At 45.8% G+C, this 27,122-nt stretch overlaps 4 protein-coding genes across 8 annotated transcripts in view; 3 read left to right on the plus strand and 1 right to left on the minus strand.

The window, feature by feature from the left end:
* Nucleotides 1-65: 65 nt before the first annotated feature.
* On the plus strand, nt 66-5,709 carry MED31 (mediator complex subunit 31). The gene is made up of 4 exons (XM_079796903.1): nt 66-177; nt 1,013-1,090; nt 1,368-1,464; nt 5,513-5,709. The coding sequence occupies exons 1-4, from the start codon at nt 150-152 to the stop codon at nt 5,703-5,705; spliced, it is 396 nt and encodes a 131-aa protein (XP_079653029.1). The 5' UTR covers nt 66-149; the 3' UTR covers nt 5,706-5,709.
* Nucleotides 5,710-7,057: 1,348 nt separating this feature from the next.
* On the minus strand, nt 7,058-9,366 carry TXNDC17 (thioredoxin domain containing 17). The gene is made up of 4 exons (XM_079796902.1): nt 8,906-9,366; nt 8,291-8,372; nt 7,800-7,875; nt 7,058-7,198 (listed from the first exon to the last, which is right to left on the minus strand). Exons 1-4 carry the CDS (start codon nt 9,228-9,230, stop codon nt 7,130-7,132), a joined length of 552 nt encoding a protein of 183 aa, XP_079653028.1. The 5' UTR covers nt 9,231-9,366; the 3' UTR covers nt 7,058-7,129.
* An 85-nt stretch (nt 9,367-9,451) lies between these two features.
* Nucleotides 9,452-27,122, plus strand: part of KIAA0753 — a 65,945-nt gene continuing 48,274 nt past the window's right edge. Inside the window, exons 1-6 of one of the 5 annotated variants that reach the window (XM_079796899.1) lie at nt 9,452-9,534; nt 14,554-14,716; nt 18,300-18,921; nt 24,364-24,470; nt 25,548-25,610; nt 26,023-26,238. In XM_079796899.1, the coding sequence (XP_079653025.1) occupies nt 14,621-14,716; nt 18,300-18,921; nt 24,364-24,470; nt 25,548-25,610; nt 26,023-26,238 (1,104 nt within the window). In that variant the 5' untranslated portion in view covers nt 9,452-9,534; nt 14,554-14,620. Of the gene's footprint in view, nt 9,535-9,896; nt 10,025-13,076; nt 13,874-14,553; nt 14,717-18,299; nt 18,922-24,363; nt 24,471-25,547; nt 25,611-26,022; nt 26,239-27,122 lie in introns of those variants that run through there. The other 4 variants (XM_079796900.1, XM_079796901.1, XR_013815011.1 and 1 more) reach the window with 4 other exon arrangements.
* Nucleotides 9,559-13,029, plus strand: LOC307114459 (uncharacterized protein). Its single transcript, XM_079796897.1, has one exon. It carries the CDS (start codon nt 9,890-9,892, stop codon nt 13,001-13,003), a length of 3,114 nt encoding a protein of 1,037 aa, XP_079653023.1. The 5' UTR covers nt 9,559-9,889; the 3' UTR covers nt 13,004-13,029.

Here is a 27,122-nt window from a genome sequence, read left to right on the forward strand (position 1 = left end):
AGCCTCCCGCTCCCACGCCTGGCTGCGCCCGCCCCCGCATCCCACACTGCCCCGCGACAGGAAGGCGGAGCCGCGGCTTCCGGAACCTCCTCCTCCACTCCTGGCAGTTGCTGTGTGGGGCTGGAGGCAGCTGAGCCTTTTTGCGGGTGATGGCCGCGGCTGTCGCTATGGAGACAGGTCAGTAGCGCTTGGAGCCGCGAGTCTTCGCGAACCGACGGGTCCCGGGCCCGGACACCTCCTCCAGCTCCCCGGGACTCCTTGCGGGCCTGATCTCAGCGGGGTTACAGTTCGGACCCGGGGGCGCCAGGGCTCTCGGAGCCGCAGGAAAAGCTAAGATAGTTTGGCCTTTTCAGAGGTGATTTGTTCGCAGACCTTTTCCCTCACTTGCTGGTCAAACACCGACCCCATGGGCTTCCTGGCGTGGGCGAGACTAACCGAGAGGAGTTCGATTTGTTTTCTGCGCCTCAAATGAACTTGTATAAGTTTGAAATATCATCGACACACTTGTGTATTTTTCTGCCTCTGACGCTTCTCACATATCCACGCACTCCCTGATCTTGCACACATTCCGTCTCTTTTTTCAGCTTGAATTCTAAACTTTCTCTTCTGATTGACTTAGCATTCGCTTAGCTTTGCTAAACTTAATCACATTAACATTTTAACGCAGTATTCATATAGGGGAAGGCACAGTTATTACCACGTACCCCCGTGATCACTGTTAAAATCTCTACATAGTGGCTTGTAAGTGATAAATGTCCTGCCTCCTGTGTGTTCCTGTTTTCTTTGATGACTTTTAACTTTAGAGAAATAATCATTTTAATCAGGGCTTTGGTTTTCTTACCCTTGTGAAGGTTTATCTCCTCTCACACCCAGTTTAGAAAAACCATCATCACCTGCCCTTCATGTAGAAATGTCTATCAGCATTGGTCGGGTTTCTTCACCGCTGTCTTTCTACAAGTTAATATAGAAAGTGACCTTTCCTTTGGGTGATTTTCGTTATCTTCTCTCCTAGATGATGCTGGAAATCGACTTCGGTTTCAGTTGGAGTTGGAATTTGTGCAGTGTTTAGCTAACCCAAATTATCTTAATTGTAAGTTGTTGAGCACCTCATTGAATTAATGATTTCTGACAGATGAGTTGCAATTCATATTAGTGTCTGCTTTTATACATTCTCAATTGAACGGAATTATTGCTACACTTATACTGGTGTATATACATATATAATTGAGCAAACTGGGACTTGTTTATGAATTCAATGTGTGTTGGTGGTGGGGATGTTATGTATGTAAATTCTTTGTTAGAAGTCACAAATCGGTTCAAGGATTGGTTTGCTCTACAGATGCATTTTTTTTTTTTATGCCTTTCAGTTCTTGCCCAAAGAGGTTACTTCAAAGACAAAGCTTTTGTTAATTATCTTAAGTACTTGCTTTACTGGAAAGAACCAGAATATGCCAAGTATCTAAAGTAAGTTTAATTTTAATAGTCCTAAATATGTATATACTTTATTATACTCCAAAACACTGATGTTTAACAGACTTCTTAGTTTTGCCCATCTCTCCACTTTTAGTTTCGACCACCTTTCAATACACACTTATCTTTAACTTGGATTATTACAGTAATCTGCTCACTGGTTATCTTTACTTCCACTCTTACCTTTTTCCTCCACCCCACGCTCTCACCCCTAGCCAAACAAAGCAAAACAATTCTTTATGCAGAAGCCAAATTGACCTCTTAAAAATGTAAATCACAACATGTTACTTTCTTGCTTAGAATCTTTCAATGGCTTCCCAATGCATCCAGAATAAAATTCAGTCACTTGAGCTGAAGTTTTATATGATCTGGCTCTGTCTTATCTGACCTTATCTTGTACTACTCACCCCATCTCACTGGTTTTCTGACCCCAAGGAACCCACATTCTATTAATGCAGGGACATAGCTATAAGCTAAAAATTTAAGAATGTCAAAAGGGGTACTTGTAAGGAAGGTTTTCTGGAGGAGGTAACCTTCCAGAGTCTTAATAGCTACTGTTTTTTTAGGGCCTCCTATGTGCTGTACTGTGCCCATTTTAAAAAATAAATAAACACACACACACAATTTAGGTTGTGCAACAGATGTCATTTTAATGGTTACTAAATTGCAAGAAGCATATTATAATCACAAGCATTCCTTTATGCTGGTAAAAAGTAAACTTTGAATTCACACCTCTTCTTTGTCTTAACTAGGCAGTCAAAAAGCAATAATGAAACTTTTTGGTTTTTTTCTAAACAAAGTTTGAGAGGAAAATGTTTCAAACTTGCACTTTTTATCCAAGTCACTTTTCTGATCTATGTCTAATACAGTGGTTCCTAACCTTTTTTTGGCCATGCCCCACCTAAGCATCTCTAAAATCCTAATGCCTCCTCTCCCCCCTGTGACATATAATTCTTACTATTCAAAAAGTGAACTTCTATGGAGGAAGCCTAAAGGCCATTAAGTTGGTCTAAATAAGCTTCCAAAGAACATGGCATCCATGAAAGAGAAAAATAAAAGAACAAAAGGACAGTTGAAATACTGAGGAAATCACTAAGAAATTGTTAAAAAATAATAATAATGTAAGTGATATGAAAAAATAGCAAATAGTTTCAAAACATATAATAGAGAATTAAAATGCATAAATATATCACAATATATATTTATATACTGTATACTAGAGGCCCAGTGCACGAAAATCATGCACTGGCGGGTGGGTGGGAGGGGGGGTGGTCCCTCAGCCTGGCCTGTGCTTTCTCACAGTCCGGGACCCCTTAGGGAATGTCCACCTGCCGGCTTAGGCCCACTCCCCAGGGGATCGAACCTAAGCCGAAGTCGGACATCTTCGTGCTGCCACAGAGGCAGGAGAGGCTCCCACCACTGCCTCTGTGCTCACAGTTCTCAGCCCGGCTTGTGGCTGAGCGGAGATCCCCCTGTGGAAGAGCACTGACCACCAGCGGGCAGCTCCTGTGTTGAGCATCTGCCCCTGGTGGTCAGTGTGTGTCATAGCGACTGGCTGTTCCACCCTTAGGGTCAATTTGCATATTACCCTTTTATTATATAGGATTATTATATAGGATGAGACCCCTAGAACCATTAAGAAATGTAAAAAATTCAGTTAATAACTCATTCTTGAATTGTTCCCCTTAATCAAAGGGGCATGTGCCCCATGTTGGGAATCACTAGTCTAACTGCTGATTCATGAAGCTGCCTGCAGGATCCTTTGTACCCTTCCTGGCTCTTTATAAACAACCACTTATTCATTTAATAATTCACAGAAAATACTTTATTACATCCCAACATGTACTAGTATGTATGTAGATTAGAGACTCAGTGATGGACACTGAATTAGACACCACAAGTTTAATTTCACCCACCACATTGCTGAGATGATCATCTAAACTATGGCTAGAGGTTTCCAGTGAGCACCGCAGGAGTATACTGTTTCCCAAGCATGTCATTTCTACCACTTGTCCAGTTTTGGCTCTGTGTACCCCTGTATGAATTACTTTAAAAAAAAAAAAATATATATATATATATATATATACACACACACACACACATATGTGTGTGTGTATATACACACACACACACATTTTATATTTATATATATATATATATATATATATATATATATATATATTATTATTATTATTTCAGAGAGGAAGGGAGAGGGAGAGATAGAAACATCAATGATGAGAGAGAACCCTGCACACCCCCTACAGGGGATCGAGCCCGCAACCCGGGTATGTGCCCTTGACCAGAATTGAACCCGAGACCCTTTCTTTAGACCACAGACTAATGCTCTATCCACTGAGCCAAGACTGGCTAGGGTTGATTTAATGTTTTTTAATTTACTCATTTAGACTTTATGTCTTTTCTATTTGAAATAATTTTACTTACAAAACAGCTTGGAAAAAATAGTAAAGAGCATCCCTATATCTTCTTCACCCATATATTCTAAATGTTAAAAATCTTATGTAACCACAGTACAATGATCAAAATTAGAACATTAACAATATATACTACCTAACCTTATCTAATCTATAGACTTCAAATTTCACAGGCTGTCTTACTAATGTCCTGTCTGGTACAGTATCCAGTGTAGGTTTATATGTTGCATTTTGTTATGTGTTAGTCTCCTTCGATCTGAGTTCGTCGGTCTTTTTTTCCCTCCATCACTGTGACACAGAAGTCAATTTACCCACCACTGATGTTGTTAATTTTTTGATCACTCGGTTGAGGTGGTAGCTGTCAGTTTTCTCTAGATCAAGTTACTATTTTTTCTATTTAATAAATATGTGGTGAGGAAATACTTTGAAACTATGTTTCATACTTTTACCCACTAATTTTAGTATCTATTGGAGATACTTGCCTTAAAGAATTTTTACTGTGGTGATTTCCTAATTCTAATTCCATCATTATTTCTACATTAATTAGTTGGAATTCAGTTGTTAAGGAACATTCCCTTGTTGCCAATTTATTCATTCATTTTTAAAAGTTACATCAGTATGGACTCTTGGAATCTTAACTTTTATTTTGTGGATTATTATTATGTATGTCCTTGCTCTAGTGATTGATTCCAGCTATGCCCATTGGAGCCCCTTCCAATCGTCTCTGGAGTGCTTCTGACATAATTTTTGAGCCCTTTTCTTAGGCACTACATACTATCCCGGGCTCATCTTGTATTTTCCTTGTCTGAGCCCCAGAATCAGCCATTTCTCCAAGGAACTCTGGAAAATGCTATTTAAAACCCACGAGTTGGGCACGAAAGTGTGCTTGTTAGTACCACAGTATCATTGTTCCTAGGTCTTCTTAGCACACAAACTAAGAACACATATCTGTGTCTGGCTCTATGTTTCTGTGTAAAAAGTCATGAGTTCATATTGCTGTTTTCAATTCCTGCTCAAAAATGTGGTTCATTCTTGCCTTCTCCGTTTCCTCACCTGGTTTTTATGATAGCCAGAAATTACTTTATCCACAGTATATTTACTTATGTCTTCGCTCAGTCTTAGAGTATATATAATTTCAGAATTCCATATCCACATGGAAAACTAGAGTATAATATTTGTGCATAGTTCTTTCTGAAATTGACTCTGACTCTATCATTGTTGATGGAAAACCAGTAGTTATCAATTAAACACATAATTACTAAAAATTAAAAGCATTCCTACTCCTCACTTTGGAAACCACCAGAGTAGATTAACTTGATTTGCCCCCAAATGTTGACTCTGCTTACCAGTTATTGTGTGGTCTTGGGCAAGTTACTTAATCTTTCTGATCTTAAGTTTTCTCACTTCTGAAATTTTTGCTTAATTCTGACTTTTGATCACTAGTTTCTTTGCCTGAGCAGGAAAAAAAATAGAACTAAGCTACCAAAGTGTTCTAAGTTAACGTTACAGAAATTGTAGCTGCAAGATCATTTGTACATGAGTAACTGAATTAGAGCTTGGAGTTATTGACTTAAATGATGCCAATCATTAATTGATAAACTTAAACCCAGGTACCCTCAGTGTTTACACATGTTAGAACTACTCCAGTACGAACACTTCCGCAAGGAGCTGGTGAATGCTCAGTGTGCGAAATTTATTGATGAGCAGCAAATTCTGCACTGGCAGCACTATTCCCGGAAGCGGATGCGCCTTCAGCAAGCCCTGGCAGAGCAGCAACAGCAAAATAACACCTCAGGAAAATGAAAAGCTGGATCCAGACCAGGCTCCTAAGACTGTATATGTTGCTTCTGTACAGTGAAGACCAAAAAAAAAAAAAAAAAGACTCATTTTACCTACTTTCTTGTGCTAGCACTTAGTACCTTTAGTGTGCTATTTAATCCAAGTTAACTTTTTATTGTCAGTAGATTATTTCTGTTAAGCCAAAACTGTTCTTTTTCCTCTGGATTTGTAAATTTTTATTAGTATTTAACACACTCAACTGAGTAAGGACAGAAACATTTGGTGCTTTAGACCAATTTAAGGAGGCAGTGAGGATGGGGCAGAGGGCGGGCCACCAAACATCCTGAACTCAGTCAGGCTCTGTTCCTGATGTACAGTGGGGACTGGGGCAAGTCCATCTCCTGGAACCTTACTGTCCCTCAGATCAGCTACCCTACCCTTCTTATCTAGATAGTAGGGCCATTGACTATTCCTTATCCACATACATAAGGAATAGAGTCAATGACCTCTTTAAATCCCAGAGCAGGAACGGCACAAGGTTTTTTACATTCTGCAGAAGAGGACATACCTGTATCACTACTTGCTTTGCAAAGAGCTTTAATGGAAGAATCATTGCTATGTCGCTGACCTAGTGATGGCAGGGAGATTGATAGTTAACTAATTGGACTCTTGACCTCAGACTCACTAGGACAAAGATGAGGAATTTCAAATACTTGTGCTCATTTGGTAGAGCTAACATTTATTTGGCAGACACCACAAACCAGGCATTGTTAGTGCTTAGTTGCATTTTCATGTCATTCTTAGAACAATCTTTGTTCAAAAGGAGGAGACTGAAACTTAGACAGATTAAGTAACTTGCCTATGGTTACACTGCTAGTAAGTGGTAATCAGAGTGTGACTGACACACAGGTGAAATCCTTCCTACCGCCAGGCTATATAGGCTCTAACCTCTGCTACCTGCCTCATCCCAAGTAGTGAAGTACATTCAGACAGTTTGAAACAAAGCTGCCTGTATGAATTGGGGGCTGGATTAGATGTGCTGTGCTCTGGTTAGCTTAAGTTCTGCATTCTAAAGCCAAAAAAGGTGTTTTAGGAATAACAGTTCTTTATAAATTCATGGAATTTAAGTTAAAAGATCTAAAATTCAGAGATTTGGAAGCAAATTCACTATTAGGGGCTTTCAGATATTCCTATTACCTCCAATAACACATTCCTTTGTGCTATTACTACCACTCCTGAAGACTTATGTTACCTATATCTTAAAGATATCCATATATTACAAACAAACAGGGTTTCATGAGCATTTTTTATGGCACTCTATTGTTTAGACATACCATTTTTAAAAATCATCGCTTATTTATTTAGGCCTAACATGAATTCAAAGCAAGCATGCAATTTTATATACTAGAATAAATCAGGAAATGAAGACACAATTGTCATATCAAATCTTAATCTTCAGAGAACAACATCTCCACGAGGTTGGCCTGAAGACATTCAGATTCTACCAGTTTTTGAGGCTGTAAGAGAAGAACAGTCAAATCATAATCCACAGCTATAACAATGTTATTAGGAGGGGATCGAGTTGGTCAGCCTTGAATGACACAAATATTTAAACAAATTATGCCATTCAGAAACTATTAACTAGTTGTAACAAGTTTTATGAAACACTTAAGATATTTGCTCTTAAGTTCAGTCATTAAAATACTTGGCTCAAAACTTAGACTAAAACAGGAGACAGCAAGTCCAGTGCCATCCCCTTGCCCTCAATTCTTTAATTTAGAATCCCAGGGCTATGACTTAAGTTTCCCGTCCTTTTCAACCAGAATTATGGGCTAACGGGCAAGCAGCCATTGATGCCAGTGCTTAAGAAACCATGTGTAAATCAACTTTCTTGAGCAGTGTTTATAGAATTTTAAATTAATAACTTTTAAAAAGTATTAAAAAGATGTAATAATAGTTTATTGGGATTGTCCATAGGGGATGGACAAATGCACTCTGAACAACACTGTGATGTTTGGATGAAATGTGAAGACCTTTCCATATCTGAATCCAGAATGAGTTAAAAGAGTTTTGACAGGGTGAATTGTAGCCCCAACATAGTTGTAGAAAGATACTCACTGTTCCATATTTAAGGAGTGTAGGCACTGCAGTTATTTTCAAGTTTGTTCTGAAATCATTATTTGGATCTTTCCAACTATTTTGAAAAGAAAGTGACATGAAAAACATTTTACTATGTTTCTTATATTTGTTTAATATTTGATATAGTCCTACATTTAGTTTTTTTAGTAATCATTGTTTTTGTTGTAAACATTTTAAAAACCTAAGGACTGTGACTTACCTATTCCCCTGTGTAAGTTTCATTTAAAGTGTGATTAAGATATGTATGTAAAGACAATTAAGTTCTGAACTAACACCAGACCAAATTTATTGAGTTATCCTTCTAATACAAGTGGCTGAACATTCAAAATTTTGATTTGTATTTAATATCTTCTAATTGCTTGACCCATCTGACTGTACCTTAGACATAGAACCCGAGTCCCGGGGCCCTTCCCACCTGCTTGTAATAGTGCAGTGCATATCTGGGAAATAGAGTATATATTGCCACTTACTAAGGTTTTTCTCCTACTTGGCAGTAGATGAACACACATTCTTCACAAATATGCTTTAGCCCCTCTCGTACGACTGGTTCAGCTTTAAAAAAAGTTGATATAAAATAACAACACATTATCTCTACAATCAGGCCCTGATAAACAGTATCCCTCTTCCCTCCCCTCATGTTGCTAAGAACTCAGACCTAAACTGCAGTTAACTGAGGAGGTTAACAGAAGGCAGGTGTTCTCTGATTTGAAAGCCACTTTAAGGGTAACTACGTCCCAGTCCCGACGCCCAAAAGAATGAAAGGCATATTTGCTGACCTATGCAAAGGACATCAACTCACGTCCTCACTAAGACGCTAAGTATACGGAGGAAGTGAAAAATTGTAAAGGACTAGATTTCAAGATTATATGGGTCGAATGGTAGAAGGCACTCTTGGGGCGGGGGTGCACTTAACAGGAGAGAAGGGAACAAGGTGGGACAAGGAGGCAAAATGCCAGCTTAGAAAGCCCTGCGGATCTCCAGGAGTAAGACTCCTTCCTCTGCCATGAACTCCGCTCTCCGGCCAGAACCTCGGCCTTGCCTTCCTGCCACTTCCTTTGGGCAGCAGCCCCGAACCCCGGCCTCACCCTGCACGCAGTCGGGGCACCAGCTTTTCCCTTCGGCGTCCTTAGAACCGGTAAAGTAGGCGAAAATGGTCTTGCCTTTGTGCTGCTCCACAGCCCGGCTGAAGTCCTCGAAGCCGGACACACTCACCTCCTCGTAAGGAGCCATGGGGAACGCGCTCCCGGAACCGAGGATAGCCCGGGAAGGCTTCGGGTGGGACTGCCCAGAGGCGGGGCCCACGTGGGGCGGGGCGAACCTGCTTCCGGGTGGGCTGAGCACCTGGTGCCGCTGGAGCTCAGAAGGCTGGGGGGGGGGGGGGGGGGGGCTACGGGGGCCTCTGAGGGCCATAACTCATCCGTACCGCCTTTCTGCTCTCCCTTCTCCGATCTTCCCGTTCTGGCCCCATTCCGAAACCCAGGCTTCTTCCCTAATCTGGTCTCGGCCCCAGCCCCATATACAATGGCTGCAAAACCTGCTGCCATGCAGCCCTGGGTCCCTTAGGTGGCTCTCGAGTCCCAACGGCTCCCAAACCGCCATGCGCCTGTTGCCATGGCGACCCGGCGAGCGGCCGGAAACCAGGCCTCATTGAAGTCCCCTCCTTCCCCGCCCCCCGCCTGCTTCCCAGTAGCCGCGCCTCGCCGCCTCAGGCCGGGTGGGCACCCGCGGTGTTGGGGGGTCCTGGGGAGCTGCGTTAGGCGTCATGGACCTGGGGGAGAGGAGAGCTTGACCCAGGGCAGATACTGCTGCTTGTCGCCCCTTTTAGCTATTTTCCTGCCTAGGCTTTAGGGTGGGGCCAGGACTGAAGGGAGGGCGAGCGGGGGCGCGGGGGGTGGGGGGCTGGGAGGAAGTCAGGCTGCGAGGTTGGAGCTGGTGTGAGTGCGAGTGTGCAGCCCGGGGGCGAGGTGCCCCGGGCCTGCGTCGGGGGAGATGGGAATTGCCCTGGAGCCCTGAGCCGGGCGGCCGGCCGGGGCCTTGGCCAGGCTGCGCAGGGGCGGGCGAGCACGGAGATGCCGGGCCGCTGTGTGGGGCCCAGCAAGTCCGGGCGCGTAGCCCGGCGGCCTAGGGGCAAGAAATGGACTGGGACGTCCCGAGGCCGAGGAGGAAGGCGCCGGGCGAGGGCCTCGGTGTGGGGGACACGCTGTGTGAGTGCAGAGAAGCCGCAGGGCTGTCGGCAGCCGTGCGGGGGGAGACGCGCGGCGGAGACAGCCGAGGGCCCTGGGGCGAACGAGGCTTCGAGGACACCGGGCACTGCAGGCTCCACGGAGGCTGCAAAGGACCCTGGGGCTGTGCTGGTGAACGGGGCTGCGGGGGAACCCCAGGTGGTGGGGCCTGCGGGATCTGTGTGGGTGACTGGCACTGGTGACGAGGAGCAGCCAGCTTACCGGAGTCCGCGGGGCTGTGAGAGGAAAGGCCGCCCGGGATCGATGGGGCATGAGAGCATTCTGGAGCTGTGGCTGAAGGTGCAGGCTATGAGGGCCGCTTCCGGGTGTGGGGAAGGAAGCAGAGTGGAGCTCCACCCTGTACCTGCAGGAGAAGGGCCAGTGGAAAGGGGTGTGCCTGGCCGAGCTTCGTGGGTAGAGACCAGCCGTCGGGGTCTCACAGGACCGTGGGTGGAAGGACAGGTTAGGGCAGTACCCCAGGCCTCAGGAGGACCTACCGCTACTGGCCTACGAGCAGGATGTGAGAGGCTCTCGGGCTTGCGTGGGCTGGGACCGGCTGTGAGGTTGCCTCCTGGGGGTGTGCCTGGGGCTGTGGAGACAAGTGCTGGGATTGCCCCACACCTGCTGGGGAGAGGACAAGCTGTGGGGGTGCCTGGAACTGTGGAGGAGATAGGCTATGAGGTTGCCCCAGGCCCTTGGGGAAAAGGACCGATTATGGGGGTGCCTGGGGCCGTGGGGTGGCCTGAGGCTGTAGAGGGAGAGGTAGGCTGTGGGGGTACTCCAGGTCTGTGGGGGAGAGGGCAGTCAGGACAGGTGCCCAGGGCTCTGGTACAGGAGGCAGTCTCTGGGGATACCTTATGGGGGAGGGCACAGGCTGTGGAGGTACCCAGAGCTGTAGAGGAAACTCCCTCTGTGGGTGCTCCAGGCATATGGCCCAGGAGACAAGCTCTGGAGGAGATGGGCCCTGGGGGTATTCCTGACCTGTGGGTCTCCAGACAGCCTGTAGGGGTACCTTGTGCTGTTGAAGAGGAAACTAGATGTGGCGGTGACCCAGGATTCAGGGAACGGGGACAGGCTGTGTGGGTAGAGACAGGCTCCGCAGGTGACCCAGGGTCATGGGAAGTAGCCCAGACTGCGGAGGTATCTGGTCCAGAGGAGCAGGAGGCAGGTCCCGGGGGAGCACCAGGCCTTTGGCGGGTGGGACAGGCCCTAGGAGTACCTCGGGCCTTGGGGAAGGAGGCAGGCTGGGGGAGTGTGCCAGGTCTGTGGGGAACAGACCAGCCTGGCGGTGTGTCCCAGGCTGGGGTGGTGCCAGGAGCCATAGGGGAACAGCCACGTTTCGGTGGCATCCCAGGCCTGTGGGACAGGCAGCAGGCTCTGGGGGTGCCTCTGGCTGATGCCGTGCCAGGGGTGGTCGGGGAGGAGACATGCTGTGAGAATGTCCTGAGCCTGTGGGAAAGGAGGCAGGCTGTGGGGGAACAGGAGGCTCTGGTGCCTACAGCTTTAGGGGTACCGGGGTCTGTGGGCCAGGAGGCCGGCTATAGGGATGTTTCGTGTCTGTGCAGGAGGAGACAGGCTGCGGGCTTGTCTGAGACAGTGGGGATGTCCGAGGCCTCAGGCGTGCCCAAGCACAGGTGTGCCCCCACAGGGGTACCCGCAGCTCTGGGTGTGCCTGGATCTGGGGGGGTGCCTGCCGCCGTGTGGGTGTCGGGCCCTGTATGTCCGGAAGTCAGCTCTAGAGATGTCTTGAACCTGTGGGAAAGCGTTCACACTGCCGCAACACCCCTGGCTTCTGGGGTCCCTGTGGCTTCTGAGGAACTGTTGGCTGTGAGAGAGAATGCTGGGTCTGCGGCTTTCCCAAGGTTATGGGGAAGGAGACCGGTGCCCGGGCTTCCGGTGACTGACAAGGTTGCTGTAGCTCCTGAGGTACCTGGGCTTGCCGGGGAAGAGACTGGCTCTGGGGGTGTCCCAAGATCTTGGGGAAGGAGACAGAGTGCCAGGGTTCCTGTGGCTGTTGAGGTGCCCACTGCTCCCAGGGTGCCTTGTCCTCTGGGGGTGGAGACTGGCTCTGGGGGCTTCTCACCCTTGCCAGGAAGGAGACAGACTGCGGGGGTACCTGTGACTGTGGGGTTACCTGGGCCTATAGAGGAGGAGACCCTCTCTGGGGGTCTCTTGGGCTTATCGGGAAGAAGACAGACAGCTGAGATGCCTGTGGCTGCTAGAGCCTCCATGGCTGTGGGAGTGCCCACAGCGGCTGGCGCTTCTGGGCTGGTGGTGGGTGACACTAGCGCTGGGGATGTCACTGGTGCCTGGGGAAGGAGACTGGCGATGGAGAGGCCCACTGCGGCCCGGGCTTCGGGACCTGTGGGCAGGGAGGCTGCCTCCGAAGGTGTGCCAGGCCTGTGGAGGAGGCCCACTACAGTAGTCCCCGAGGCTGTGAGGGTACCTCTGTCTTTGGGGGTGCTTGCAGGTGTAGGAGTTCCCATGGCGGGGCACGTGCCTGCTGCGGTGTGGGTGTCTGGGTCTACAGGAGAAGAAACCACTGCTGCTGGCTCGGGCCTCACCGTGGTGACGAGACAGTCTGCAAGGGGACCTGGGGCTTCAGGGGAGCAGACAGGAGGTGGAAGTATCCTGGGGCTGGCAGGGAGGAGCCAGGCAGCGGGGGTGTCTTACACCCATGGGCGTGGGACCCGGTCATGGAGCTGCCCAGGGTCTGTGGGGGAAGAAACAGACTGTGAGAATGTGCCAGGAGTGTCGGGGACAAGAACGACTAGGGAGGTGAATGAAGCTGTGGAAGTGACCTCGGTTTCAAGGGAGGAAATGGGCATTGGCCGTTTCCAAGATCACCCACAGCAGAGAGGGAGGAGACAGACTGGAGGAGTGTCTGGAATGAGAGTGAGGGGGGACAATTTGGGAGAAAATTGTGTGGGGGAGGACAGATTGAGGGGGGCATTCCTGTAGTAAGAGTAGTGAACAAGTTGAGGGGTCCTGGGACTCTTTGGGAGGGAACGGTGTGGGGGAGATTTGTCCTGGGTTGTGGATGAAGATACAGGATGTAGAGGCGTCTCAGGATGGGGGAGGGAGGAGATAGTGTGTAGAGAAGTCCCATGGTATGTGGGGTAACAAATTGGGAGGTTTCCTGGAGCAATTGGAAAGGGACAGATTGCAAGGAGAAAGGTGTCCCAGGATTTTGTACAGGGGAACAGTTTGTGTGTGTGTGTGTGTGTGTGTGTGTGGCATCACTCGAGGTATGGGGGAACTGTGGGCATCACCTAGTTTTTCCTGGTTGAGAAAGGATTATTAGGCCTTATGCATCCCGGGGGAAGGTGTCGACCACATAAAAGTTGCAGTCACCCTGGCCCCAATTCTGCAGACTCCATTGTGTGGCTCCAGCCCCTGAACTGTGGTGATACCAAGCCAGTTGGGATTGCCTCGCCCATGTACCTCCTCCCATCTTCGTTTTGTATCTTGTCTCTACAGCCTTAGAAATAAGGAATCTTGGACAGCTCCCTTTATGTTCCTTCAGATGTATCTGTCTTTAAGCAAATCCAGTCTACAGATGTTGGGTTTATTCAGAAGCTTAAATTAGGGATTTTTTTAAAACCTGCATTTCCCAGTTGATTTACTATGGGATTATTTGAGAGAACAAATTCTCCATTTAACACTAGTCAGTTTATGGAAAATCAGCTTAATTCAACAAATGTTGAGTTAAATTGTCTACTATGCTCAAAGCACTGTATTGTGGGAAATATCAGAGAAGAGCAAGACAAGGCCCTTACCCTCAAGGAACCTTGTCTAGCTGGGAAGATGAGACATAAACCTGTGAAATAGGTAAATAACAACGTGAGACAAGTGTGTAATAAGCACGTGATGAGTGCAGGGATAATGACAGGTCTATAAGGAGGCCTTCAATGATAATGAGTAGAGCCCATAACAGCTTAACACTTTCATATCTTTTATCTCCACTGTGTGTGTATAGAGTGGGGGGAGATGGGAAAATTGAAGATGTGGAGAGGTCATTCAGGTGATTAATGGCAGATCCTGGCATAAATCTAGATATTCTGACCCTGAGGTTTACTTAGAGTTGTTCAGTTATGTCCTTTTGAGCCACCTAGTAGAGTAAGCGGGACTACTTTTTGACTAGTGGTTGGGATTTATTAATGTAGAACGTGTCCATAAAATGCCCTGCTGGGAAGTGCTTGTTGACCATAGCGGAGGTCTGTTTTTGTATAATATCTTACTAGAGACCCTTGAGATTGGAAATTTGGAATGAAAAGGGCTCAAGAGATTGTCACTAAAATAGTGTGTCTCCCTATTCTCTTGGAAAGTCTAATTTCAATGCTTTTGTAACTGGAAGAAGCTATCATATACCTATCTTCATATATCATTTGCTCTCTAGTATGAGGTTGCTATGGACTGCTAGAACATTGTTAAAAGAGCATGATATTGTGTTTCACTTATTCTTCCCCTTTGAAGACTCTTGGTCTGAAAGTAGCTTTCTTTTATTTTAGGCAACGGTTTTGGGGAAGAACTGTTGGCTGATAACTAGGCTTTCGCTATTGTTCTGCACTCTCTGACATGATGGGACCAGGCAGACCAGCTTCAACTTGTGATAATCATGCGTCTAGTGTCCTACTAGATGGGAGGAGTGACCCCTGGAGACTTCAGACCCAGGTAGTTGTGATTTTCTTTCCTCTTCATATTTTTATTATGAAACATTTCAAGCATAAAAGTTGAAAGAAAAGGGCAAGAACACCTTTTTAATCCTTCTGGTTTCAACAGTTGTAACAATTTGTCCTACCTGGTTTTCTGTCTAACCATCTCTAAAATTGTTGCAGAGCCACTTCAGAATAAGTTGCAGATATGACATTTTGCTTCTAAATATTTTAGAACTAGAGGCCCAGTGCATGATTAAATCATGCACGTGTAGGGTCCCCTAACCTGCCATCCCCATATCCACTGCCCCGCAAAGCCTAGCACGCTCCGCGGACACTGCTAGCAGCCTGTTCCCCACTTTTGATGGCAGGGGGTCTGCTGGTGCTGGAGCAGGGACACAGCTCCCGCTTTCGATCGTGGGGGAGCTGGCTGTCTGTCCGCTGGTCAGGACCCGGTGTGGCTGGCAGCTCCGAAGTCCCTGGGCCCCTAGGGCGCAGCGGGGCAGGGGCGTGGTCCTCTGGCGGCCGGAGCCCACGCCAGGATCTTGCCTTCGCCTCCCGCCCAGGAAGGCTGGGGCCGCCGCCTCCTCCTCTGCCTTCCGGCTCCCTCATGAACCCTCCCTCGGCCAGCCCAGGCTGCGTGGAAACCCGCGTCCTCTATGGACGCCTCTGTGCACTCCTGCGGCCCAACTGCCGCCAGACTCCTCCCCCGGGAGCCGCGCCGCCCGCCTGCCCGCCCGCCCGCGCTGCCCCAGAGGCCCCTTCTGTGCCGCAGCACAGCCATGGCGCAGACACTGGCCCAATCGGCCACCCTGAGTCCTGCCCCCTGCGCCTCCCACTGGCCCAATTGTGGGCGTAGTGGAGTGATGGTAATTTACATATTACCCTTTTATTATGTAGGATACTGATCCTAAAAATAAACTCTTCTACTTAACCATGATACCATTATCAAACCTAAGAAATTGACAAAAAATTTTTCCTAAAATTACCAAATAACCAGTCTTTATTGAACTTCACCCAGTTGTACCCAGAATGTTTTTACTTCCAACGTAGTATTACAAAAGCCTTCAAATATACAGCAAAGTTGAATTTCACAGTGAACATCAAGATTCCGTTACTATTTCACTGTACTTTTTAATTGCATATCTTTCCTTCAGTCCATCCCTCTAGGATCCATTCATCAACCCAACTTATTTTTTGACATGTCAAAGTAAATTTCATACACCAGTACCCTAACTAATTCAGCATGCATATCATATACTAGAATTAATTCTTTACCATTTTTTCTTTTCATGTAAATTTTACATCTGAAATGAATATATTCATTCACATTTGCTGAGTTTTGACAGATGTGTACACCAGTGTGACCCGTGACTCTTTCAAGGTACAGATCATGTCCACTACCCAAAAGGTTCTCTTATGCCCCTTCCTAGTCAATCCCGCCCTTCCCTCCAGAGGCAACCACTATGCAGACTTTTTTCCACCACAGTTAGTTTTGTCAGTTTTAGAACTTCATATAAAGGGAATCCTACGCTATGCACTCTTTTGTGGAAGAATTTTTTTCCACTGGGTACAATGTATTGAAGATTCATCTATGTGTTGCATGTGTCAGTTTGTTCCTTTTTAATACTGAGTATTCCAGAGCAGGAGTGTGCCAGTTTGTTTATCCATTCTGGGCTGCTTCTCGTTTGGGTTATTATAAATGAAGGTGCTATGAACATTCTTGTACAAATTTCTTTGTAAACATGTTTTTATTCCTCTTGGGTAAATACCTGGGTGTGAAATAGCTTGGTCGTAGGGTAGGTGTATATTTATTTTTATAACCAACAGACCTTTTTCAAAGTGGTTTTACATTCCTGCCATTTTACCATTTTACCATTTTACATTCCTACTAACAATAAGAGCCCTTCAGTTGCTCCACATATTTGCCAACAGTTGGTATTATTTTTTAAATTATAGCCAATCTGGTGGGTATGTAGAAATACCTCATTGTGGTTTACAAAGAAAAAAAATACATATTTATATGTTTTATGTTAATCCTCACCTGAGGATATTTTTCCATTGATTTTTAGAGAGAGTGGAAGGGAGGAGGAGAGACAGAGAGAAACATCCATGTGAGAGAGACACATCGATTGGTCGCCTTCCGTATGTGCCCCTTCTAGGGCCAGGGATCGAGCCTGCAACCAATGCACGTTCCCTTGATCGGAATGAACCCAAGACCCTTCAGTCTGTGGGCCAATGCTCTATCAACTGAGCCAAACTGGCTAGGGCAAGAAAAATAATTTTTAATTTTGACATAATTTCAGACTTAACATAAGAGTTGTAAGAACAGTACACAGAATTCCTGGATACTCTTCTCCCAGATTCCTGAAATATTAACATTTTGTTACATTTTCCCTCTCTCTCTTCTTCCTTGTCTTTTTCTCCTTTCCCCACATTATTTCTAAACTGAGTAAGAGTAAGTTGCAGACATGATGCCATTTTACTAAGTAATTGTATGTGTATTTTCTAAAAACAAGACCTTTTCTTATATAATCATAGTACAGTGATCAAATTCAGGAAATTAACATTAAAATGATACTGAAAACTATGACAATATGGAAACATGACTATGTTAGGTGAAAAACAACTTGTATCTATTATGATTAAAACTGATAAAGCTTAAGCCTGGATGAGTAGGTATAAGTGGACTGTTTAGAGCAAGATGAACTTAGGTGCAGGATAAAAGATGTGGTCCAACCACCAGATGAAAAATCTCAGGAAGACCTGAAGAGATACTGTCAAATGGCTTAGGTCCTGTGTGGTGGGTGGTGTGGCTGGGAGCAGTTTTGGGGAATGCTCATAATGGATTTTATTGGTCACTTGCCAGAACCTGATATTTTGATACAGGATAAAAGTCCAGAATTGGAGAGTTGAGGAATTTACTGATGGTTTCTTGAAAATTTCTGGGTTGGCGTTTAGAGGAGCATACATACCAGTATGCTATTAGTAACAGGATGTGGGGGAAGCACGGGACTTGATTGGAAAGTCTGTAAGGAGGATTCTCTGAAAGGTCAGAGGCCTTTAGGGGGACCTTGCCGAAGGCGGCAGCCCCTGCCTTGACTTTTCCAAACAAGTCCGAGCCCCTGGGTGTTGTATTGGAATCTCTATGTTTAGTCTTTAGACATGACATTGTAGAAGCATGTGCTTTCTTTAAGATACCTTGCTGATTGTATCTAGAGGTTAATTTTAGTTCAAGCTGTTGTTACAATAAAAGCCTAAGGAGGCAGGCGAATGGGGCTGTCTGGTGCCTCTTTCCAGGCAGCCCCTTAACCCTCTTTTTCACAGAAACGTTTGTCAGAGTAATCATTCATCCGTCGATCAGGGTCTGCTGGTCAGTCCCGGCAACAGAAGGATAATACTGTGAGTCTGAGTGAATGGAGGGTAGAACCAGGGGTACGTGATGAATTCAGGGTGTAAGAGAGTGGATGATTCTATCATTACAAAATAAAAATACCTCTTAGCACTAATGTGTAAAATTTTAAAAACTTGGTTGTGGACATATACTAACTATGCAACATATTATTTTTCTAATGACTGCTTACTCTTATTTTGTTTTAAAGAACCAGCTGCAGTTTAATAAGAATGTTCCTACACATTCAAGCAACTTGGCAATCCGGTATTCTTACCCACATGCAATTAAAATAGAAAAACTGAAGCACTCGCACACTGAGTCAGACCACTATAAAGATTTGGATTTTGGAGATGGTCCTGATCTTAGCAGTTCTGTTTCATTTTCTGTCGTATCAGAAGAGAGACTTAGCTACGCTGTCCACCTCGCCAAAAGAGATATGAAACGAAGACACTTTGAAGAACATGTAAGAAAACATCATCTCATAAGTCATTCCCAAATCTCTCAGAAATGTGGATGCACCAAGCATAAAAAATCTGACCTTGGGGTGGAAAGGAAGGAAATGAAGAATCAAGAAGCTTTTCATTGCAACCACCACCCATCCAAAGTAGAAATTTCCAGCTCAGGTGCCAAGGTATACGTATACACATCTCATGCAGGACAGTCTGATTTGACCATGCCAAATTCGCCACCCACCCATGACCCAGGACTGCAGCCTCATGGCAGGACAGGTGACCACAAAAGCCTATGTGAACACAGAAGCCTGCTAGAAGTTCAGCGGCTCCAGAAAATATTGAGCAATTGTATCCATAAAATTGAAGAAGTAACAAAAGGTGAGAAAAATTGGTGAGAGTGGAATAGTTCATATACATTAATTCTTTTGGGATCCCCACCTGCATCATATTCCACTCCCTCCTCTTGTCACTGGAGCAAGCACTCATGACCAGACAGGTGGACTTTGATTTTAACCAGTGTCTTTTTTCTGAAGAGTTTTTCCTGCCCTAGCCCCTCCCTCCAGCAGAGGCAGGTGACACAGCTCCTTTCCTGAAGCTGCACTTGGTCATCAACTGACCAAAGGCCCAGCCTAGGGGTTAGGGTACCTGCGGTCAGAACCTTAGGTGTTCTGGCACCAGAGTGCACATCATCCTGTAGTGGTTTGCTTCTTTACCCAGAAGTCCTTCTGACAAAATTATTTTTAATTTGTTCAAAAAGGAACATAGTATATATACATTTTCAATGAAAATGTTTCAGTTTAGAGAACAGTTATATGAGTACATAGCAGTGACAAGGGGAATGGTGGATATATAAGTAAATATCTGACCACAGGGTAGAAAGGAAGGTGTCTGTTTGCTGTAGTTCTTTAGTGTTTTCTATGTCCTTGTGTTTCCATAGGGAGTAGAGCATTGATTTCATTTGGAGAATTGAGAGTTACAAAGCTAACAAGTAGGGAATCATGCTCAGGCTGCAAAGAGGAGGGAGTTGAGCATCACATGGACTACTGTGCGGGGATAGTACCTAGCCTGTGATAATCTTCAGCATTTAAATTAATGTATATACGGTATATACGCTGATGTACGTATACGTGTAATTTATATATGCTGATGTATGAATACGTGTAATGTATATACGCTGATGTATGTATATGTGTAATTTATATACGCTTATGTACATATATGTGTGTGACATGAGGAATTTAAGGTGCCTTACAGAAATGCCTGTGGTTGAACAAGCTAGAACGAACATGTAAATGATAATTGTGATACAGGAAAAAATAGGGTTTGTTAGGGATGGGTTACAGATTTGTTTCTGAGTTCCTAGCAGCCAGCTAGAGGAAAGTGTGATCAGTTGCAGAATTTACAAAGTCTAAAACAGAAAAAACAATTGTGTAAGGAAAATAACTATTGCACATATTGAGGGCAGAAAAGAATTTGTCCTGTGGGCCTTCAAAAAGGGTATGTTGTGGTATACTGAACAATTAAAAACATTCCTACGTCAAGGTAATGGGAGTGTTAAGATTCGTTTCTTATAACATTTCCTTAGTGTCAGTCTGTGGCACAACCCTATGGCGTACTTTGGTAGAAGCCATGTGCCCAGGCGAGAAAAGTTGTAGGGCCCAATGCTCTGATGATGCGGCTTAATACAGGGGGACCTTTAGAGCAGAGGTTCTCAAACTCATAGTGGGGAAGGACTGGAGTGGAGTTTTTTTTGTGTGTGTTTTTTTAAAGTTAAAAATGTCAATCTGTCTCAAGTAGTACTTTATAAACTTGAATAGGAATCACGACAATAGCATCCTAATATATAAAAACCCAGGGTCCGTAACGACCGACTGAAGGCTTGACTAAGCACTGGAAGTCAGTCCTGCAGTCAGTGCTGGGTTGCCATGGCGACCCAGCACTGGCAGGCATTGGTGCAGGCGCAGCGACCCAGCACTGACTGCTGAGGAGGCTGCAGATCAGGCCTGGAGAGAGAGGCAGGGTCTGATCCACAGCCTCCGTGGCAGCTGTTGATCAGCGTTGCCTCTCTCTTTCTTTCCGGGCTTCACCAGCAGCCGTGCCTTTCTTTCTCTCCGGGCCTCCGTGTGGGCCTGCCGATCAGCCCTGCCTCTCTGATCAGGCCCAGAGATAGGCCCGGAGACGCTGACTGGCATAGACACCAACCAATCAGAACCAAATCTAGGTGAACTGTGAGGAGCCAATGGGTGCCTAGGAGGTGGAGCTTTTGATGCTGACTGGCATAGAAACTGACCAATCAGAACCAAATCTGGGTGAACTGTGAGGAGCCAGTAGCTGCCTAGGAGGTGGAGCTTTTGACGCTGACTGGCATAGAAATCGACCAATCAGAACCAAATCTGGGTGAACTGTGAGGAGCCAATGGCTGCCCAGGAGGTGGAGCTTTTGATGCTGACTGGCATAGAAACTGACCAATCAGAACCAAATCTGGGTGAACTGTGAGAAACCAATGGCTGCCTAGGAGGCGGAGCTTTTGACGCTGACTGGCATAGAAAGCGACCAATCAGAACCAAATTGGTCTGTAGGGGAGGGCAATTGGGGGCAAGATCAGGTCGGCAGGGTTGGGCAGTTGGGGGTGAGATCAGGCCAGCAGGGGAGAGCAGTTGGGGGCAACCAGGCCAGCAGGGGAGGGTAGTTGTGGGCGAGATCAGGCCAGCAGGGGAGGGCCGTTGGGGGCGAGATCAGGCCGGCAGGGGAGGGCCATTGGGGCAACCAGGTTGGCAGGGGAGGGCTGTTGGGGGCAACCAGGCCAGCAGAGAAGGGCAGTTGGGAGCGAGATCAGGCCGGCAGGGGAGGGCAGTTAGGGGCGATCAGGCAGGCAGACAGAGAGGTTAGGGGCAATGAGGCAGGCAGGCAGAGGCAGTTAGGGGCGATCAGGCAGGTGGGCAGGTGAGCGGTTAGGAGCCAGTGGTCCCAGATTGCGAGAGAGATGTCCAGTTGGAGAGGGTGCAGGCTGGGCTGAGGGAATCCCCCCACTCCATGCATGAATTTCGTGCACTGGGCCACTAATATTGCTATAAAAACCAGTAAATGCATACTTTTGATTTCTTTAGTTAGCTTATCATGGACTGGTAATAGTTTGTAACGGCCCCTGTCTGTAGCCCACCCTTCCAGTAGCCCTGAAATGCCCAGTTGGTGTTTCCCAAGTGCTACTCTGCAGACTAGTTGCATCAACATGGTCTTCAAGGGTGGAGGTAGAAGAGGGTTAGAGGGGGATCCATGGTGATGGAAGGAGCCCTGGCCGGTGTGGCTTAATTGGTTGAGTGTCCTCCCATGCACTGAAAGGTCATTGGTTTGACTCCCAGGCAGGTTGTGGGTTCGGTCCTGGTGGTGTGCTTGCGGGAGGCAACTGATTGATGTTTCTCTCTCACATTGATGTTTCTCTTTCCCTCCCTCTTCCCTCCTCTCTCTCTCTCTAAAATAAATTAAAACATTTTTTAAAAAAATGGTGATGGAAGGAGACTTGACTTGAGATGGTGAGCGCACACTACAATATACAGATGATGTATTATAGAATTGTACAATTTTACTAACCAACTAGGGGCCCAGTACACAAATTTGTGCGCCTTGAAAGGAACTGTGGGCCACGAAGCTGTGGTGGGCACGGGGCGGGTCTTGGCCCATCCTCTGTGCCCCCGCCTGGCCCCTCCCACCTTGTTCCCTGGTCCCCTGTCTGCTGGCAGTCCCACTCCCACCGCCGCTGCTCCCACACACTGATGGCGTCGGCTCTGCTCACACCTGCTGACGGTGCGGAGTGATTGGGGCCAGTGCCAGCAGTGAGCGGGGCTGGTGCTGGCAGTGGGTCCAAGCAGTGGCTCTGGTAGCGGGTTTGAGTGGGGCTGTCACCGGCAGCAGGTGCAAGTGCCCGGTGGGACCACAGTGCGTGGGAGCAAAGAATTTTTAGTAACCACCAGAGGCTTGCCCCGATGACAGTGACTGGCACCCTTGCCTTTGTCTGGCGCCCCCGCTCACCAGCTCCACCCTCCCACTGCGGCCGATGCCTGCCATGTTCCGTGCGCGCTCCCTGGTGGTCAGCACACATCATAGCGACTGATTGATTGGTTGTTCGGTTGTTCTGCTGTTCGGTCTATTTGCATATTAGGATTTTTATATATATATATATATAGACTAGAGGCCCGGTGCACGAAATTCATGCACTCGGAGGGAGGGTCCCTCAGCCCGGACTGCACCTTTTCACAGTCCGGGAGCCCTCAGGGGATGTCTGACTAATGGCTTAGGCATGCTCCCCACAGGCAGCGGGCCTAAGCCATTAGTCAGATATCCTTAGTGCTGCCGTGGAGATGGGAGAGGCTCCCACCACCACTGCTGCACTAGCCCCATGAGCCTGGCTTCTGGCTGAGCAGCGCTCCTCCTGTGGGAGCACACTGACCACCAGGGGACAGCTCCTGCATTGAGCATCTGCCCCCTGGTGGTCATTCCGTGTCATAGCGACCAGTCGTTCTGCTGTTCAGTCGATTTGCATATTAGCCTGTTATATAGGATGTCACCCAAATAAATTCAATAAAAAAAGAAAAAAAGAGAATCATCTGTAAGAGGAACAGTTAAAAACTGCCCGAGCCAGTTACCATTGACATCTATATATACAAAAGCCTAAGTGATGGGCCGACCGGCCAATTATGATGTGCACTGACCACCAGGGGGCAGACGCTCAATGCAGGAGCTGCTGAGTGACAGCAACTTTGCAGAGTGCCCTATAGCACTCCAGGATCCCTTGGGGGATGTCGGACTGCTGGTTTCAGCCGAGGGACCCCACCTGCCAAAGGGACTCTGCTCACTCCACTTATGCCGCCCCAGGTGCTGCTGGCCGGGGAGGGACTGCGGGAGGTTGGCTCCAGGGCGTGTCCGGCCCGTCTCACCCAGTCCTGCCCCGCTGGCAACCTTCTAATTAATTTCCTTTCAGTGTGCACGAATCCATGCACCGGGCCTCTAGTATAAGTATATGAACCCAGAGTTCCTCCACACTGTGCAGCCCAACAAGAGAGAAACAGTTTGGCTTGTAAGCGCAGAGACTGTATTTGTATCTACAACTCCTTGATTTCAAATGCTTGATTTCTTCTAAAGTACTTTCTCTAGTTTTTAATGAGTAAATATGAAAAATTTGAATTGATAAAATATACTTACAGAGCACTGCTTCTGTCTGATGGTTTAATGGAATTTTGCATAAGAATTTGTGTTGTAGACATATTTGAAAACCACCTACTGGAAAGGAGTGGATGAGTTGCACATCCCTTAGTTAGTCTTCCAGAAACACTTCCTTTGAACTAACCTTTTGAAAGTGTGGAACACAGTGTATGCGAGGCGGGGTTCCTAACAACTTCGGACAGTCATGTAATCTTCATATGTTGGGAAAAGGAAGAAATTTTGCAAAACATAAAAATGGGTCAGTCAAGGGTTTTTGAAAAAGTAGAAAGCATTATAGATTTTGGCTCAATATAAAGAATTTTAAAATAGTAAAAGGTACCTCACAGTGGAGTAAGCTGTCTAGTGGAGTTTGGTTCAGGGAATCCCTGCTTGGAGGGGAGCTTGACCTTGGTAATGTCATCATGGCCCTTCCATCTCTGTCGGTACATAGGCCCCCTTATTCCTGATTTCTTGGCTGATGAAAAATGACATTTGTTGTTACTACAGCTTCATTTTTCTTCTTAAAATAGAGATCTTTAACTTCATTATCTCTGAGTAATTGAAAATTTTAAAAAGTTTTTATGTTTGGTTTATAATCCATTTTGGGGGGTGGGATAATTTCAGATAAAATGGAAGAAGCCTTGGATCCAGATGAAGAACGGCGAATCCGGGTCCGGAGGCAGGAGCAAGCGGTTCGCTCTGCCCGGACGCTCTACGTCCTCCAGCAGCAGGTAAAGGCAGGGAGGTGGTGGACCTTCAGCCTGTGTTACCTTCTCAGAGAGTTTGTTTTCCTTTTTTCTCAGGAATATTAGCACCTCAGTATCCTCCATGAATTCTAATGTATTTGTGAGGCTAAATTTCCTGAATACATGGACAAATAACTCACTTTCTTTTTGCCATCTGCCTTTATGTGCATTTGTGTATTATGTGTTATATAGCCAAACTCCTTAAATAATGGTTTTTGACTTTTTGGTGTCATAGACTCTTGAGAATCTACTAAAAGCCATGGGTCTTTTCCCCAGAAAAAATGCTTGTACAGCACATACATGATGAAGTCAAGGGGATTAGTTACCCTAAAACCCTTTGTTTTTAGTTATGAATCCTAATCCCATCTGTCTCATGTTTATTATATACTAGAAGCTTAGTAAATAGTAAATAATTTGATCATCTTTATTGAGTAGTAAAGAATGAAGACCATGTTAAATATCTTTCAGGACACATTTGATGGCTGATAAATGGGCATTTATATTGTTTATGGGTAGGTTTTTTTAAATGTGTGTTTTAACTTTAAGGCCTTACTCATTAATAAGTCTTTAACTCATTTCTGGTTACTTAAGTCACATGTTGGCCTTATTGCTTGAACCAAAACCTGGACCTTTTTATTTAAAAGAAAATGTGTGAGTTAGATTTTGTTCTGTATTCTTTTTGGGTTCTATTTGGGTCCTTACTGTATATTGCTACCATAGAGATTGTTTTAAAACATGAATGCTACCCTGTCATACCTCTGCTGTAAAGACTCCCAGGGCTCTGCAGCAGAGGACCCACTGAAGACTGTGACCTGGCCTCCTACCTTTTTCAGAGTCACCTGCACCTTCCCTCCTCATGTTTAGTTCCTTTTACAGTGGGGACCAAGGGATGGAAAACCAATTATCTATTTTGGGGGTACATGAATGAAGAGCCTTGTCTCATTTTCAGGTGACTTGAAATAATAATGGTTATATTTGGACAAGACAAGCTGTTTCCTTTTCTATAAAAAAAGATCAGTGGAAAGGTACAAAGTTTTCATTTTCCCCCCCTTTACAACACAGGTTAGAGAAATCCAGGAAGAATTGGATAAATTGAGTCCACATAATATTAAACACACTAAGAAGGTATGATGCAATTTAATTATGATTGATACGTATTATTTCTAAGTTGGATTTCTAATGTTTTGTTAGTATCATCTGTGTTCTCTGTGCTAATACCATTTTCAGTGCTTGTAGAAACCTGTTAGTGAGGGCATTAGCACCTTAAATATTCTGAATTTGTGGTTGTCTTCCGAGGAACAGTTTTTGAAAATAGATTGTTGTTGTTGCTGGTGGTGTAAGAAACGAAAAATAGGAAGAAAATTATTTTGTCGTTAGAAATCTTTAAACTTTACAATTCCCTTTACTATGAAAAAGTCTTCACCTTAGAAATAGTTCAATATAGAAAGAAGATAGACTGTAAATATTCTTAAGGGTGGGGTTAATGTCAGGAAGTTCTGAATATGGAAATAACTTCTCATATTTCACTTATTGCCAGTCATGGGCAATGTCCAGGCTGGCATCTGCCTATCGAGGAGCCATTCGGGCCTTACAGATGTTTGTCACTCAGTTTACTGACCGAGGGGAGCACCCAGTTCCTGCTCAGTATAGGGAACTGGGCAGTCTTATCCGCCAGCTTTCACTCTGTTCTGCCAAGATGGATGCTGATTCTTCCGTTTCTGATGTGGTGATAGATATCCTGCAACAAATTGAGGTATGAAATTGACTTACTGTTGTTAAAAATGCATTGTTTCTTGGTTTGTTTGTTTTTTAATCTTCACCCCGGGATATGTTTTTATAGAGAGTAAGGGGGAAAGGAGAAGAGAGAGCGAGAGAGAGAAAGAGAGAGAGAAACATCTATGTGAGAAAGAAACAGCCATAGGTTACCTCCCATATGTGCTCTGACTGGGAATCGAACCTAACCCACAACCTTTTGGTGTATGAGATGACGCAAAAGTACGTTTTTTTCTAAGCAGGGAAATAATGTTTACCATCTCCAAGTTTCATTGAGGTTTATGGAGAATACCAGACAAAGCTGCTACAACTAGTAAATTAAAGTTTTACTGAGGGCAGTAAAAGGACTTCATTTTTTTTTTAAACTAGAAATAGTTAGGAACTTTTTCTTTTCTTTTTTAAATATATTTTATTGATTTCAGGGAGGAAGGAAGAGGGAGAGAGAGAGATAGAAACATCAATGATAAGAACGAGTCATTGATTGGCTGCCTCCTGCACATCCCTACTGGGGATTGAGCCTGCAACCTAGGCATGTGCCCTTGACCAGAATCGAACCCAGGACCCGTCAGTCCACAGGCTGACACTCTACCCACTGAGCCAAACCAGCCAGGCTGGACTTCATTTTTATTTTATTGTTTTTATAGTCTAGTCCAGCAGCCACCGACCTTTCAGACCTCACGGACCACCGGTTGGTGACCGCTGGTCTAGTCCTATCTAATAATAGACAAATATGCAAATTGACCATACCTCCGACACGCCCACAAGACACGCCCACCATCCAATCAGAGCGAGTATGCAAATTAACCCAAACCAAGATGGCTACAGCCACAGAGAGCAAGGTTTCCTAGGTAACAGAGGAAGCCA

Source organism: Cnephaeus nilssonii (assembly GCF_951640355.1).
Source record: "Cnephaeus nilssonii genome assembly, chromosome: 19".
NCBI lineage: Eukaryota > Metazoa > Chordata > Mammalia > Chiroptera > Vespertilionidae > Cnephaeus > Cnephaeus nilssonii.